We start from the raw sequence: 13,553 nt of genomic DNA, 5'->3' as shown, positions 1-13,553 counted from the left end.
AAATATCAAAAATAAGTTAAGATTTTTTAATTCTCTTTTAAATTTTGTTTAAGCTTAAAGGGTTATGAAATTATACAAAATAATTTCTAGCAATTGTACATGATCATTTTGCAATGGCGAGTTTCTTCGCAAATATTTATGATAAATAAGTTAATGACCAAATAAAAATCACACAGAAATGTTATGTGTATATATGTAATTGGTATTATTGGTATTAACATTAAAAAAAAAAAAAAAAAAAAAAAAAAAATCATGTTTTAGAAAAACACTCACACTTTCAAGGTTGGCATGTGGGCATAACACATTCAAACACACCTAAGCATCATCAAACAATCAAATATAAAATCCACACTTTCGAATTTATAACTTGGTTAATTTAAAAGTTCAACTAAGACGTAGCTGAACAAATTCTGAAAAAAAAATATTGGGGCATTTTTAAAATTGTATTCATATACAAAATATAATGCAAAACAGTCTGATTTACAAAACACACCATCAGGGTATGTCTGTAATAAAACAAACAAAAAAAAAAGCAACACAATATCATAACACAATTAGCACTCTATTTGTAATAGCAATATAAATTATCTTTAGGCTTTTAGTAAAACACTCACAAATGGCTCACAAATACAGTTCCAACACTAAGCTCTCGGTGCATTCTCAGTAATAGAAGGGCAATACAATCATTAAAAGTGTGATCAGTAATATCAGTCTACCGTAAACAAACACACACAGAAAAAAAAATGCTTGTTGTCAAAGTCGATGTTACAGGTGTAAATCCAAATAACCAGCACCTTTGACAGCAAACAATAAAACCGACCCATGACCTTCCATGTGAACTCTTCAGGGAGATGATTAATAGCCTTCAGGCTGTCCCAACGCTGAGATAATGTGAACATTTAAATGCACAAGGCAACACTGGGTTGAATGTTTTTAGGGTAAAATATATGTCCCATTTAAATGAATGAATGTTGTCATGCTTCAAAAGACCTGCAGGAAATAAAAGACAAACTTTTGTATTTATGTGTTGCCATGTTGATGGTTAGCATTATACATTTCATATTAAACCACAACTGAATGGGTTTAAAGTATTTATTAAATATTTCTAATGGCATTACATTCAACTAAGGAAGAACAATATGCAGCAGATTAATAAATGAACAGATCCTTTTCACACCTGATTATCAGCCCTGCAATGCAGTATCTGTAGTTACTGAACAACTATTTACATTATCTTCCATCTAAACCTGCTCTTGTCCTGCAGAATTGGTGAAGTGAAAAGAGCCTGAGACCCACATTTATTTAATCATTATAAACAGATAGTTTATTGCAATGGAAGCCATGAAAATATATTTTTTTTTCTAATAGCAAAATTATTTTTATAGCAAATCAGACAGACTTGTGTCTCACTGGTGTCTTCAGCCAGAGGCTTCTTCAGGTTTGTTGATTTAAAGACTGCTGCAGGATATCAGTCATGCCCACAGCAATGGCTTTACACAATTGCTCCTTATAATGACTATAGATCCTTTCTTCTTACTTTTATATATTTATAATTTATATTGCAACAATATATTTTATTTTTAGTAACTATAAAACATTTGAAGTTTATATGATAATTTATTACAGGTAATTCAAGTAACACCCTCTGACATATGTTCAATTCATGGTATATTGTTAATAAGCAATTCTCTGTATTTGAGATTTGGGCAAACGTTGCAGGTTGGTAAAACTGGTAATACAACAACAATAAACTTGTTAATTTGCAGACTAAATTACATTTTAGCAGCAGGATTCATTGATCCAACCTTCTGATAACAATTTCAATACTAATACCATATTTGTTGTTGAATCTGAAGACTGCTTGAAAATTACTAGAATAATTTTTAATTATTATGTAATTTTTAATCCAAATTATATTAAAAAAAAAGTCAGCCACCTAATTTGAGAGAAACAAATTTCTTTGTAGCAGAAAAGTTTTACTATTAGAATGACCCTGATAAAGAAATGGTATCTTTTGTGGATTATGGCAAAAACCAAGTCTACTGTACATATTGCAGCAAGGAATGATTTGAAACCCCTGGGATCTTAATGTCATTGCTTAACAATTTGAAAACCTATGAGCAACCATCTGCTTTTTCTTTTACTCACCTAAGTTCCTCTTTTAGTCTGTTGAGTTTATCAAAAAGTTTATCATTCTTCACCTGCATGGGGGTGCCTGGTACAAACCAAGCTGCAATGAATTTGAATATGACGACAACATGCTGCAAGCAGAGGCGACAATGTTAAAAACTGTATGTCTTTTCTAATGGTGAAAATACAAAATTGTTTTGTTATAACAGTCTGATATTCAGTATGATTGCTTTTAAAACAGGCAAAACTGTTGTTGAGACTTACCTCAAAGAGGATGACAAATGCAAAGCGCATAGCTAAAATCAGCCAGAACTGTGGGGTAAAACTGTAATCACTGTTCCTGTAGTCTTTATAGCTGTAAAGAAAAATGTGGAAAGCCTTTATGTTCTTTTTCTGAAATATCAATACATGCTGGATGACTGTGGAGAAAAGTTGTCATAAAGTCCATTGATAGCTGTACCTGTGAAGCACCAGTCATTACCACTTTCACAATAACATCTGAGTGTATCTCAGACACTGAATACTTAATACCCCTGGTGGTAGCACAATAAGTACTTTTGGTTATTAGACTTAATTTTCGACTTGTTGCAATCTCAATGTTGGGATTATGACTTTAGTTGTGGAAGAAGAATATAAATATTACAAACCTGCATGAAGTGACATTTAAGCCATCAGAAGTGACCATCTGGTTTGGTAAAAACGTCACTCTGTCGTTATCCATTGATGCAATGGACAAAGTGTTGTTAATGTAGCCAGCCATGCAGCTAGAGCAGTAGAAGAATCCATTTGAAGCAAGTGTTAGATAATTACAAAATCTAAACAATTTCCAGATTAATGCATATCCTCACTCAGTATGTGTTGTGCCATTAGTGGCACAGGGCCCGTAGAGATAAAGATACACCAGTCGTGGGATGAAGTCTGAGGATACACCAATCACCAGCCCATTTGCAATGACAGCTAAGACACCGATAGCCTCCAAAATGTCTATCCACACACCTGAGGTGAAGAAAATGGAGATCAACATGCGTAATTACGTAATAAGAAGTAAACAAGTCAATTGTTTGTCCAGCAGTGACTCACCAATATCATTGGTTTTCTTAGGAACCATTCTGCGCTCCAGAGTCACCATCTTAATGGCATCCAAGCGGATCTCAATGACATTATTAATTAGGGCCAGCAAAGGGGCAAGAGGAAATGCTGCCACAAATATGGTGGTAAAGCTGAACTGGATCACTAGAAGCGAGAGCATAGAAGAACAATATAAAGAAAAAGTAGGCCAATACTAGCATTTGTTTATCTCTTGAGCAAATAATGCATACCCATCTCTAAAAACTCGCCAAACAGGCTGAAAGAATCAACATCTTTGAGTTCGTAGTTGTTGTGCCAGTCTCTAAGCTTGCAGTTCTCACATAGTTCAGCTCCATCTTTGGCCTGTGACTCATCTTTCAAATAGCAGTGAGCACATTTCCTCTGTAGCTTGTTGGTTCTTTTTCTTTTCAGAAACCTGCGGAACCAACTGATGCAAACAGCAGACAGAGCTGATCAGCCAAGACCAACACTGCACATACTGTAAATAATTATTAAACTAATTTATACTTACGGGCCAGTGAACTCAAACACATTGTTGACGGTCTGCTTAAGTACCATTATAATGGTCATTTGGATGAACAGATCCGTAAGGCATCCGCTAGGGTGACACTATACAACACAGTGTGAAATATTTAAGATACATTCAGACATTTAAAGTAAAGGAAATATAAGTAAAAATGTCTATTCATGTTTGCTCACTTCCTCAAGCCTCCATTTTCCTGCAATTCGCACATATTCACCTGGATGACCATTTATCCTGTCAGAAAAAACACAAGCCATTTTTTGTCAAATATGCAGGTTTGAGAATTAATGCAAAGAATCTCAACAAGATTTTACCTGCCAAGAAAGAAGGCCACATAGAAGAGTGAGGAGAAGTACGTGAAGAACTGGAAGGTGAACATCTTCACAGTGAAACTCTTCTCTGTTGCAGCAAATGACCTTGTTTTCTCTAACAATGAAAGAATTCATTTAGTATGCATGCAATTTAATATTTGGCCAATAGATGACACAATCTAAATACTTTGAATAAATATCTGATTTTTAGGTTTACTTGATTATATCATTGTGTTGAAGTATTGACCTTTTTCCCTCAGGAAGCGAACATGTACAATAATAGGGTGTATACTAAAATCTTAACAAATGCTATGTTTTAATTATAGAAGCAAGTTCCAGAGACTTGATTTCAGGAAGACTTTAATCATTTAGATCTATCATTAATAATTAATAATGTCTGTTTCTCCTGCCTCGACGAGATAAAACAACAGTTGTAAAGGTCTGGTACTGAAGGTTTCTAAATAGCCAAGTACTTAAACTAAATGGTATGCAGTAGAGTTCTGATACAACAATAGTTTTTTTCTGTCATACATAATGTTTATACAAGGAGATATACACACTGTGATCCTGCTGTGTCCATGGACCAAGACCAAGAAAACTGGTTTATCATAAACAACCTGTTATAAAGATACTACTGTGTATATGATCGGGTCAGGTGATAATCACATGAATAATGGTGAACTCAGTCTGCCTTTTATCAGGTCTCTGGAATTTGCATCTGGAATTAAAAAGTAGCCCTTTTATTCTCTTGTAGATAATTCTCTCAACAACTATAGACTTGCAGAACATGGGCACAAATATCTGAAAGAAGGTCTATATGCCGAGCAGTTGCTAGTGTTGTAATTAGACTGTTTTGAGCTATATCATACAAATATGCGCCCAAGTCTGTTTCTGTAATATACATCAGCCTCTGGATTGTGTTAAAACTGTTGCTTGTTATCTTTCTGCTATTTCTGTGTCACCTGCTTTCTGCCTTAATGGTTCCTGACATTGATAAGTGGAATAAGAACAGTAAATATACCTATTCCACAGAGCTTCATGGCTACAATCTTGTTGACCTGCCAAGACACAAATATTATTAAAAAATATGATAACGGTTACAGAGGACACTGTTAAAATCTCATAGAGATCCACTTTTTAATAACTTTATACCCTTGTCATGACAGTGATGATGACGTAATGGAGAACAGCTCCCAGCATCATTGCTCCTATGTTGGAGTGGTTGCTCAGAAATTCCCATGATTCCTGAGCAAAAACTCCCGCCATGATCACCCTGAACACCACTAAGGCATGTGTCAGGCCAATGATCACCAGTATCTGTGAAGACAAACACCCACTTGTTCAACTTCAGCCATTAAATATGGCTGCAGTTTTTGCATCAGTTAATCCAAACTTTAATTACTTCAACCACATGCATAAACCTCAAATAACTTAATCCTTTTACATTAACCAAATCTGAATATTAACAATCTTTTTCAGTGTATTTAGAGTGGAAATCAGACTTTCTTACCATAGCTGTGACACAGATCAAAACCACAGTGCTGTGCAGGTAGGAGTGCTTGAAAGCTTTTGGCTCACAGTTGCCATTGTTCACTATTTCCAGGATCAGTTCCTCCTGTAATTAAATTTAAAAAGAAGAAAGCAAAAAGAAAAACACAGTAATTAAAAATCCTATGAAGACTGTCTGGGTGTTACCCTAATATGCTGAAATATTTGAAAGTATTCATACCTCTTCCTCACTCCAGTCAGAAACTTTCCATTGGCACACATAAGCAGCCCGGTGTCTCTTCCAAAACTCCAAAAACAGTGTTGCTTTGGGAAAAATGAATAAATGCATTCTATAAGGTAAACATTGACTTAATATAAGAACATTAGGACATTTAAGGTACATCATCTTGTACATTCAGTAAAAGTTTTACTGGAAAAAAAAATATCTAAACATTGATCTAAAAATATGTAATTTATTCACAGTTACAGGATTGTGTATTTTTTTTTACAATATTATATAGATTTTTTTTTATAATTACTACTCCCCCTTTTTTTTTAATTTTTTAACTTTTGGAACAGGGTTGTATTTTCTTTTACATTACTTTGTGACCACCCCCACAGCCAGATGGCACAGGCTGATTAAGAAGTGAGTGGCCAAAAGGAGTAGGTTCTGTCAGTGATGTGGCATCTCTTTGGCAGTGCATGTCTCAGTGGTCACAAAAACTGGCAGTTATACAAAATAAAGGCATATATATATATATATATATATATATATATATATATATATATATATATATATATATATGTATGATTGTACAAGGTGTCCTGTACAATCTGAAAATAGACAAATGGACAGTATTCCTGTACCTTCACTTACAGTTATGAATGCACCTTTTATCTGTACTTATATGAATAAAAATCTATCTTAAAGATGAATGTTAATGTTGAAAAACTCACCCCATATTGCCATGAACATGGCAAAGAACACTGTTCCATGATTGTCGAACAGTAGGGTCACCTGTGGATAGAAAAGACCAACAGTCAGCACCCACAGACAATTATTACCACTCAGCTATTAAACAGTAAACATAAAGACATACCTTGGCATATGTGCAAGTCTCTGAGAGGTTCCACACTTTGCAAGAATTGTCACAAAGTGGACACATGACTGTGTCAGACTCACAAACCTCTTTTCTACAAGACAGAAAGGTCATAATTATGGAGGAGTAATTGCAGAAGAAAATGTTATTTCATGACTCAAATGTTGAAAGAAACCCATGGAAAACTTACATGAGGGGTGAGGTGTTGAAGAAGCTGAGACCATAGAGAAAGACAAAGATCCCTATGAGAGCAGGCGGGATGAGGAGATAAGTGTACCAGCCCAACCACAGGTAGTACAATGCCACCTTCTCCCCAAAGTAGTCCCTGACACAGGAGAAAATCATGAAAGTTGGAGGTTTTGCATTTATTATTGTCCGAAAAATAAATAAATACTATAGCTACTGCAGTAATGCACCGCATGTATAGTCTACATTTGTGTTTAATTCTGTATGTAAACATATATTTAATGCTATATTATAAACTGTTGTCAAAATTTGTGAGATTATTTAGTAAATTTACTTAATATATCTATACTTTGTGAGCTTTATGATATACATTTGTGATGATGTATAAAGCATGAAATACGATACAAGATGCTCCAGGATGACATTTATCGCCACAAAGTGTAACAGCAATACAAATACCACAATAGTGGGCAACATTGAAAGTTATGCCACAGGAAGTGAGCAGCAATAGAAGCTACTGCCTCTAACAGGCAATAACTCTTGTTTTTGCACATCACAGTTAACATACAGAAATCAATAAACATTATTTACCATTCATGTTTTCATCTCTTCTCAAATTTTTTCCCCAAAATATCTCGTTTTCATCCATTGCATGCAGCATAAATTACAAAAAAAAAAAAAAAAAAAGTTGTGGTGTAGCTAATTGTGAAGTGTTGTGGTTTTTGTATTCGTGATGCAGCTAATTTTTGTGGTTTTTCTATTTGTGTTGTGGCTAATTGTGAATTGTGGAGCGTTGTGGCTTTTGTATTGCTGTGACACTTCACGGCCACCAAACATTCATATTCCCAAGAATGCTGATAAATGCTTTAATCCCCTCACAGCACCAGCTTTTGTTTTTCTCTTTTTTGGGGTGTTGCTTTGCAAATATTAACATTCTAATTTCTTGAAATAGCATGGTTACTTTGTTAAATCTTGTACCTTTGCATGTTAGCAGTGTCAGCTTATCGGCATGCTAATGTTAGCATGTTAATCATTAAGGCTCACTTCACCAAAGCAACTGCTACTTTCAGTCCAAACTCTTTTTTAAATGAGCTTATTAACCGCATCAGTCCATAGTTGTTTGTTTTGCCACCACAATCTAAAGTACCAGGGATGATGTTTGGACATCTGTGGACGAGTATGTGCTGCAGCACAGAGGCAGGCTAATGAAGCTACACTGAAGAAGAGGTTGTAGGATTAGGTGCTTTCACACATCTAAGCAATGTGGCACTTTCATATAGGATTGTACCAAAGTGTGGGTGTTTTAATATGTGCTTGTGAATGTAACCTCTTACAAACAATCACAAAATAATAGTTCATTTCTGCTGTTTGACTTCTTTGTTATCACAACTGCTGCACCCTCAACTCATTCATTTAGTAGCCCACTTGCTATACAAACAAGTACACCACGTCTCTCCCCCTCTAGTTGAAGTTGGAATAAATAGCTCAGTCTTAACATGTTTAAAAGCAATACCAACTATTCCTGTAGTTCTAGTTTAAACTGACAGATAGTGATTAAGTGAGATTTAATTGAGATAGAATGTAAGTGCTGCTGGGCATTCACAATCAATCATAAATGTTCAGCATCTTAAGCCAGAACACTATAAGTACTTTATCTTGACCAGGGTTGTTTGGGAGGAGAGTTGACAATATACTTAGCTCCTAGGTTCATGAAATTTGCCGTTCCAAAGAAACGTTCTTATGCTCAAAACAAAGTTAGCTTCTATAGTGCCTGTAAAGTCTTATGGCTGAGACTGTGGGTTATTAGTACTTAAATTAACATGTTAAGGAAGATGAGTGTAGAAATAATTTTGGCCAAAATGCATCGTGAGAGCTGCAGGAAAACATTGACATTTTGTATCTACTACTTGAGAATTAAAATGTATTAATTCTAATTAGCCTTTTGAAATGTCTGAAATTATCTAACGCAGAGAGCCTTGTAGCTGTTTCACATTTATGCTGGCATTGTGTTCTCAGTATACAAGTGAATCTACAGACACTCTTCCAACTTTAGCCTACATTACACCCAGCTACTGCATAAATCCTGCTTACAGAATGCCTACACCATGTTGGCAACATGTTTGCTGTTGTCTTGTTTCCAAAACAATCATGCTGCCATTGCTGCAACTGTATGAAAATCTAATTAATAAATAGGCTGTTGTGTTTCAGTCCAAACCTGACAGCATTTATGGGTTGCCCTTGGAGACAGGCTGTCCATCGTGCCCAGCTCTCCTTTAGCTCTTTCTGTTTCCTTTTCTGAAAGCAGAGGCACACAAAATCAAAGGAAATTATGAGCAAGAGCTTAAAACAAGACACACCGAGAGTGGAGCTTACAATGTGACTAAAAATACCAGTATCTTAACAAAACAGGTTTAGCATGTTGATTTATACCATTAGGTATCTAAAATTAATATAATTTTATATCTGAGTGATAACCATTGTTCAATGTGGTGTGACATTTTTAGGACACTTAATTGGATCTGCATGTGTTTGGAGAGAAAACCGAAGAATAAATATGTCAATGTTTTCATGGTCACATATGCATCACTGCATGCTCACACACATGCCCACTTACTCCCAGCGTTGGATGACTCACTGCATTAATATGACTCTCATCGCATCGCTGTGAGCAAATGTTTTTATAGTAACAATATATTGTTTAAAAGGTCACTGCCAAGTTTCACTTCATAATTGCTGAAGCATTAAAGAAAAGAAAAAAAAACACACTTAAGCATTGCCATTGTTTTCTCTGTTGTTTATCTGATCATTCTTGCCGGACCTGAAGGAATTACAGATACAGTCTACTACAGACATTTACTTTATGCGTGTCTATGGTTTTCTATCTCAGTTCATACAATTTCCAAAAGAGGCAGGTGATGAAAAGCTTTAGGGGAAAGATTTTTAATGATTAAGCCTCAAGTCATTTTTGTAACTAGTGATGCAACAATAACACACCTGTAATGTTCATTTTACCTCATGTAAGCAGAACCTTGCCTCAAAAACCTTCATCTTCATGAGATCCCGTAGGCTTTCTGTGAAGTTAACACAAAGGCGAAATAATATTAAAAAACAAAGTCTTCTTAAATGCAAAGGATCATGTTTGTAGTTCTCTCTCACCTCCTGAACGGATAGGGGTGTGATTTAAGATGAAGTGAACAATCCTTATCCTGAAACAAGGATAAGAATAATTTGTAAAGCTATTCTTGAAGCAAATAAGGTTAAAATTTTCAATTAATGTAGTGGATCCCAGCAAACTTGACTTTTTAACAATGACAGATGAGATTATTGATCATTTATAACATCACACCCCAACACTTATCTTCACAGTTATACACAAAACAATCCTATCGACTCAATAAAAGTTCTTTGGACACAACCTGCTTAAAAACATGTCACTCGTAATGATGCAATCATGTTGCGCACATAAACAATATAGGTGCTAAAAATTAACATCAGAGAATGCTAAAATGCCAAAAATACCTAGAGGTACTTGGCTTACCTTGTACTGAAAGGCACAATGTTCTGATCTGAGCTCCAGTTACAGGCATCAGACACTTTGAGCAGGTACCTGTACTTCTCAAATGTTTCTTTAGGTGCTTGAATCCCATAGAAGACGAGATCATCATCAATAATTTTCTGACAGGAAGAAATCAAGATGAAATATATTAACTTTGCACCAAATAAACTAAAGAGTAAGGGTGATTTGTTCTTTGCTAAAGACCCACTGTCACTTTAAAGTTCTTCTTCTTCAGCTCATCGATGTATTCAATTTGTTTCTTGAAAACCTGTCGCTCCTGGTTATCCACCATTTTGGCGACCAGGATGTAGTCGTAGGACAGTGGTGTGAGCTGTGTGAGAAAAATGGCAAATTCAGACCTTCTGATATTTTAATGGTCAAGTTTAATCTGCGAATTAAGATGACCAGGAACGCATTAGATGTTCTTAATGTGGGTACAGTTAAAAAAAAAAATAAAAAATAAAAAAAATTCTCACCACAGGAGGAAGGGATGTCTGTTCATTGCCGTTCTCTTTTACCACTCCCATTAATTCCAGCAGCTCAATACTGGGCTTTACCACAAAGTAATAAAAGAAATGTTACAAGGAAAACTCTTTCTCATAACTGTAAACAACATGCCTCAAACAGCTGAATTATTTACAGTAATGCATGAAAACTGAGATAATGTCATTTTACCAGATAAAGAAGCTTAGCAAGTCTAGCAAGTGATAATAATCTTATGAAAATCAGTAGAAAGGTTATCGCCTACAAAAGAATCTGGTCTAACTATAACATGGAGGTGTGTCAAGGAATGTCACAGTACACAGAGAAACCTGCAACCAACCTGACTCACCACAGAAAACTGGCTTTCTAACTAAACAATATGGCATGTTAATTTCCCCATACATCATGCTGTCTGTTACATGGAAGTTAAAATTAAGGAAAAGGATGTGGCCAGCCTTAAAACACAATGTGAACGAACATTGTGATGCCACAATGTTTGCCCATCTGGAGTGGGTCTGTGTAATATGTGGCTCTTCTTTAGCTCTGTTGAAGCTGTGCAGTCTGACAAGAACATTACAAGCAGTCATGTCAAACACGAGCGTTCAGTAATACACCAAGAGCGTTTTAAAGTGAGATCTGGCCTCAGAACAGCTTCATTTACGATTCGACATGATTATTAATATGATCACCCACCTGCCTCCTGTGGCCAGCGAGCATGATGAGGAATGCAGCGGCAGCCTCCCGGATAAGGAAAAATCTTCAGTGACCATTCACTGATCCATCAGCCCGAGTCAGGTTAGCAATATATACAGTTCTAAAAAAGATATATAAACATGTTTGACCTTCAACAGACAGTGAGCAACTTCCGGATTTCCTTTTGAAATATGTATTTTTTACGAGGGAAGGTAGGCTAAATAAAAGCTACTCTACCTGTTGCTGGTGTCACCACATTGATCTTAACAGCCGCCCTTTTTTCTTCTCTCAGCCCACAATGCGGTCAGAAACAGGAAATCTGCGTCTACTGTATTGTACTGTAACCACAGACAAAAAAGAGACTATGGTTTTGATTTGTCAGGTGCAATGGGATGGCATGTTTTTTGTGTTGCCTCCTCCTCATGGGTTGAAATTGCACTCATTCACCGCCAGATGGCAGCAAACATGCTGATTTTAACCTCCTCTGACTTCGCTATGAATCAGCCTACACATCAGTCAACAACACTAACTTAGACATTTGCGAAGAAAAATAAAATAAAATAAAAATACTGAAAAAATACTCTTTTTCAAATCACGTTCAAGCAAAAGCAAATAAGTATTAAAGTGAAAATATGCATTAAAGTGAAAGAACATGTCTAATATGTGTGCCATAATTACATTATTACTACTTAGGTATCAGTGGGTAAGCAGCATGTCACTGAAATACTTATATAAAGTTCAAGCATCTCAAAACTACACTTAAGTATATTTCTTGAGTTCATATACTGACTTACCTTCAGCCAAGAAATTAAAATCTGAGAACATCCTGAAGTGTATAATGGAAAAACTGAACTGGTATATGTGTAATAGGCTATTAAATCATGTCAAAACTGAGTAAACATTAACATAAAAAATGAAGAAAATTAAACATCTATGAAGTCAATATTGAAAGCAGAAAGAAATGAGACATAAGGCTGCTCACTGGTTAATTCCCTGTTCAGAGTAAACTTACCACTTCAGGCGTCTCATGATGAAAGCACATTTCATCATTATGGAAAAGTTCATCCGTTAAATAAAGGTCTGTCTCAGCTGTTTTGCTTCTGCATTTCAGTTTCTATCTTAAAAGTAAAGATATACAAAGAAAAAAAAATCATATATGTAATTCAGCTTTATAAATAAACCAGTTAATCTTTTTAATAATCATTTTAAAGTTTTGAAAATAAGCCTTTAGTGTTTTAAAGTAATGAATCACCTTTGTTCTGTACATTATTTGTAGTTGAACCTGAGAATTAGCATCTTTTCACTGCTTTACTTTCACTTTAGTTTTCTAAAACATAATACAATCATGTGATTTGACAGTATGTAAAACTGTTAGCAAGGATGGGGCCAAAGGTGTGCACTGAGCTCCTAAAATCCAACTGACCCAACCAGATGCCACCTTAAGAACAGAGAAACAAATTCTTACAAATTCTTAGTGTAAACTGACCTTTATCTGGTAAACCTCAGATGCCCAAGTGCAAGTACAGTAAATGCAGCATATGTTGTTGTACATCAACTCTACCATGTTCATGATCACAGAGCAGCATTTATACAACATCATGCCTTGTAGGAGATAATATTAGTCTTTTTTACCTGTTTACATTTTATGAATTCAATTAAAAAGGTCACTAATGCTAAATAAACATTAGTAAAACTAGTGTGTTGACCCAATGCAAGTTTTTCTTGTTATCAATTATATATAAGTCTTTCTGCAGCAATAATTAAAACCACACAGTGCAGGATCATCTTAAGTAAACAACAAAAAAGAATATGGTTTGCTGTTTGCATTTACAAATTTTGTCTTTCTTTTTACATTGGATGACCACTTAACATTAATAATTGGTTAATTATAAAAAAAATCAAGACCTTAAAAAGAAACGAAAAGAAAAGAAAAGTCTCATTTACATGTGTCATCTTTGTCCCAGTCTGCCTGTCCCACATAAAAAAAAATTCTC

The 13,553-nt window shown here is 35.2% G+C and overlaps 1 protein-coding gene across 2 annotated transcripts; it reads right to left on the bottom strand.

Moving 5' to 3' along the window:
* Positions 1-179: 179 nt before the first annotated feature.
* On the bottom strand, positions 180-12,588 carry LOC121647129 (anoctamin-9). 2 transcript variants are annotated; one of them, XM_041996300.1, is made up of 26 exons: positions 12,572-12,588; positions 11,797-11,897; positions 11,560-11,680; positions 10,860-10,934; positions 10,592-10,714; positions 10,366-10,502; positions 9,984-10,033; positions 9,840-9,898; positions 9,043-9,122; positions 6,832-6,966; positions 6,642-6,735; positions 6,499-6,559; positions 5,783-5,865; positions 5,564-5,668; positions 5,206-5,370; positions 5,075-5,111; positions 4,057-4,168; positions 3,919-3,976; positions 3,731-3,828; positions 3,450-3,646; positions 3,211-3,363; positions 2,979-3,126; positions 2,778-2,894; positions 2,395-2,485; positions 2,149-2,261; positions 180-990 (listed from the first exon to the last, which is right to left on the bottom strand). In XM_041996300.1, exons 3-26 carry the CDS (start codon positions 11,581-11,583, stop codon positions 975-977), a joined length of 2,331 nt encoding a protein of 776 aa, XP_041852234.1. In that variant the 5' UTR covers positions 11,584-11,680; positions 11,797-11,897; positions 12,572-12,588; the 3' UTR covers positions 180-974. The 2 variants fall into 2 exon arrangements, with proteins under 2 accessions (XP_041852234.1, XP_041852233.1); XM_041996299.1 differs by lacking the exon at positions 12,572-12,588 and adding an exon at positions 12,354-12,531.
* Positions 12,589-13,553: the final 965 nt, after the last annotated feature.

This window comes from Melanotaenia boesemani, chromosome 10 (genome assembly GCF_017639745.1).
Source record: "Melanotaenia boesemani isolate fMelBoe1 chromosome 10, fMelBoe1.pri, whole genome shotgun sequence".
Taxonomy (NCBI): domain Eukaryota; kingdom Metazoa; phylum Chordata; class Actinopteri; order Atheriniformes; family Melanotaeniidae; genus Melanotaenia; species Melanotaenia boesemani.
The sequence above is the reverse complement of the archived record's forward strand: the minus strand, read 5'-3'. Positions and strand labels throughout refer to the sequence as shown.

Excerpts from the sequence above, each read along its gene's own strand:
- LOC121647129 (XM_041996300.1), bottom strand. The coding sequence starts at position 11,583 with ATGCTCGCTGGCCACAGGAGGCAG. Across the intron at positions 3,647-3,730 it reads GTGTTTGAGTTCACTGGCCC|TTGGTTCCGCAGGTTTCTGA; the intron begins GTAAGTATAAAT and ends TGTTTGCATCAG. Across the intron at positions 3,364-3,449 it reads TGGCGAGTTTTTAGAGATGG|TGATCCAGTTCAGCTTTACC; the intron begins GTATGCATTATT and ends TCTCGCTTCTAG.